At 39.5% G+C, this 2,500-nt stretch overlaps 1 protein-coding gene across 2 annotated transcripts in view; it reads right to left on the reverse strand.

Annotated features, from left to right (window-relative positions):
* Positions 1 to 42: 42 nt before the first annotated feature.
* Positions 43 to 2,500, reverse strand: part of LOC138021750 (uncharacterized) — a 20,243-nt gene continuing 17,785 nt past the window's right edge. For both annotated transcript variants that reach the window (XM_068868742.1, XM_068868741.1), the window contains exon 7: positions 43 to 1,797. In XM_068868742.1, the coding sequence (XP_068724843.1) occupies positions 1,728 to 1,797 (70 nt within the window). In that variant the 3' untranslated portion in view covers positions 43 to 1,727. The remainder of the gene's footprint in view (positions 1,798 to 2,500) is intronic.

Below are 2,500 nucleotides of genomic sequence, written 5' to 3' on the forward strand. Positions count from 1 at the left end.
TTTTGATAACCCAATTTATTTAACTGGTGTATTTGTGCAAGGTTATTATTTCATACAAATTTTTTACTATCTCTGTGCTTTACACAGTATCTGATATTATCATGAGCTTCTGTTCACTGGGTCTTGGACAAAACGACTCTATGCATCTTTATTAAAGCATATCATAATATTGGCTTTAGCATATTTAACAATTATTCCATGAGCGCGCGTTGGATATGAGATGATAGATAGCTAACGAGGCGCGTAGCGCCGAGTTGGCTATAATCATCTCATATCCAACAAGCGCGAGTGGAATAATTGTTTATTAAAAACGCCCCCAATATATAGAAAACTAGACTACAATAAAAATAAAAAGGCCCAAAAAATCACGCATATGCTTGCCGTGTTTGTAGATCATGGTATAAAGGCTCATAACCCATGATGGCTTAGCCAATCAAAACTCTCGAATTGCATTATCCAATGATCCAGTTTTTAATAACATGTAATATTTGCTCTGTTCGTCTATGGGGAATACACTTTGTGTATTTTTGGGGATTAAGTGCTCCCATGCTGGTCACACTTTCACCCATAGACTCATGATAGCTATTCATTCTGGGGATCGGTACCCCTATAGCTGTGTTGCCATGGGAATGAGGGTTACCCCGGAGGATTATCACCTCCTGTAGGGGATAATTATCCCTTCCGCAGCCAAGGGATTATCACCCTTGAGAGATAATTATCATCTCATCTCTCTATCATCTCATAATACTAGCTTTAGACCAACATGTTATGTCAGCTATTTTGCGACTGGAGTGCTTAATCCCCTACCCCTTTACCCCACAAAGTGTGTTCATATTCTTGTCTTAGCTAATGGGTTGATAGCATTAAGTCGTCATTCTTGTATAATCCTTGACGTCTGGCTACTTCCCTTTACAATAAAACTGTTGTTAGACTACAGCAATCATCGATACCAATCTTTGCTGTTTTTCGTTTTTTAACAGTCTCATGTAATTTCTTCCGAGCCTGTAGTCTTTGTCAACATCGATTCATAAAATCGATCAAAGGTTTAAATTTTCAGACTACCACTGTATTTACAAGAACTTGTTGGGAGCAACTAAATCCTCAGTATGTCTAGCAGCCGGTCAAAGTACAAACGACAGTGAATTGATTCCGTGCGAACCTACTCGGACGCGCTCACTCCTCGTGATTCAGCGCACAATTCTCTTCGTGCCAAGTTTCTCTTTCCACTACCCTCCCACTTCGACCGGCTGTCACACACGCCATAAAAATGAATTTTTGAACGCACAGGATACTCGAAGGTTGTAGAATGCACGACGGTTCCCATTCATTGTGCAAACCGGCTACATTCTGTCGGAAAGACTGAGAATCGGGGCAAATGGTGTTTCAAAAATAAAGGAAAATCTAAACTTTTATTTTTGGCGGTGGACCCTCTCAAAAAGACGCCCGGCTTAAAAAACCGATCCAACATTTTCTGGAAAGGCTTTCGACTTTAAACACCCATATAGCCCAACAAACTTAAAAAGTCTTCGTTGCTCCATAAGGATAACAAGCCGCGAAAAATTAAGCTAGCCAACTTTCCCATTGACTAAAAAAGATACAAGTACTACAAACTCGCGCAGGCTCTTGGTTACATGAACAAGCACATCCACTCGCGAACTATCAACATTGAAAGAAGCAACAAAAATGACAGATATATATATATATATTCGGTTGCAAGTCCCCTTCAATCAGTGGATTCCTTTGTCAGCCAACTCTTCTTTTACTCGCCGCAGGTAATCAAGATCGGGATATCCAAACCTTCAACGAAAAAAAAACTTGATTTTTTTCTTTCGCAACAACATCATTTTTTACCCAACTTTTCTTTGAAAAAAAAAAAGACGCACTCAAATGACACTCAAGTGACCTACTCTCCATATTCTGGTGTTTAAACTTCATTCAATGCATGAGTCACGGTGCCTAATTTTCAATCATTTTATTGCAAATGTCACTACTGATGGCAAAGATGTAAATAGAATAGTGCGAAATATGATGTGCTAGTTGCTTAGCTACGAGCCAAGGGTCAGCTGAAAAGGAGTTCCCAACAGGTATTAAACATGAGACCTTCGGTGAGGCCTCAAGAACTTTTCATGGAAGTAGAGAATCCGACCGATGTTTTGGAGGCCAGGGGTTCGATGTACTACTGCCAAGGACTCTGATTTACTTTTCAGTTGTTCCTATGCCAGTCACCAAGCAACAAACACGTCATTTTACTAACACTGGCTCATTCTCATAAATATGCGTCAAAGCTGACGTTAAATGGGGAATATCACTGTCATGCTATTTTTGCTGTCAGTGATATTCTACCTAAAGAAATATTCTTTGTATCAATGGAGACAACGACATAATGGTAAAGTACCGTGATCAAGAACCATTTTAGCTATTCACGGAAAGCATCTCCTACTGTTTGCAGCTAAGCATTAAGAGGATGGAAATGGATTAAAACCTGAAGAAATTTCAGCTT

This window comes from Montipora capricornis, chromosome 10 (assembly GCF_036669925.1).
Source record: "Montipora capricornis isolate CH-2021 chromosome 10, ASM3666992v2, whole genome shotgun sequence".
NCBI lineage: Eukaryota > Metazoa > Cnidaria > Anthozoa > Scleractinia > Acroporidae > Montipora > Montipora capricornis.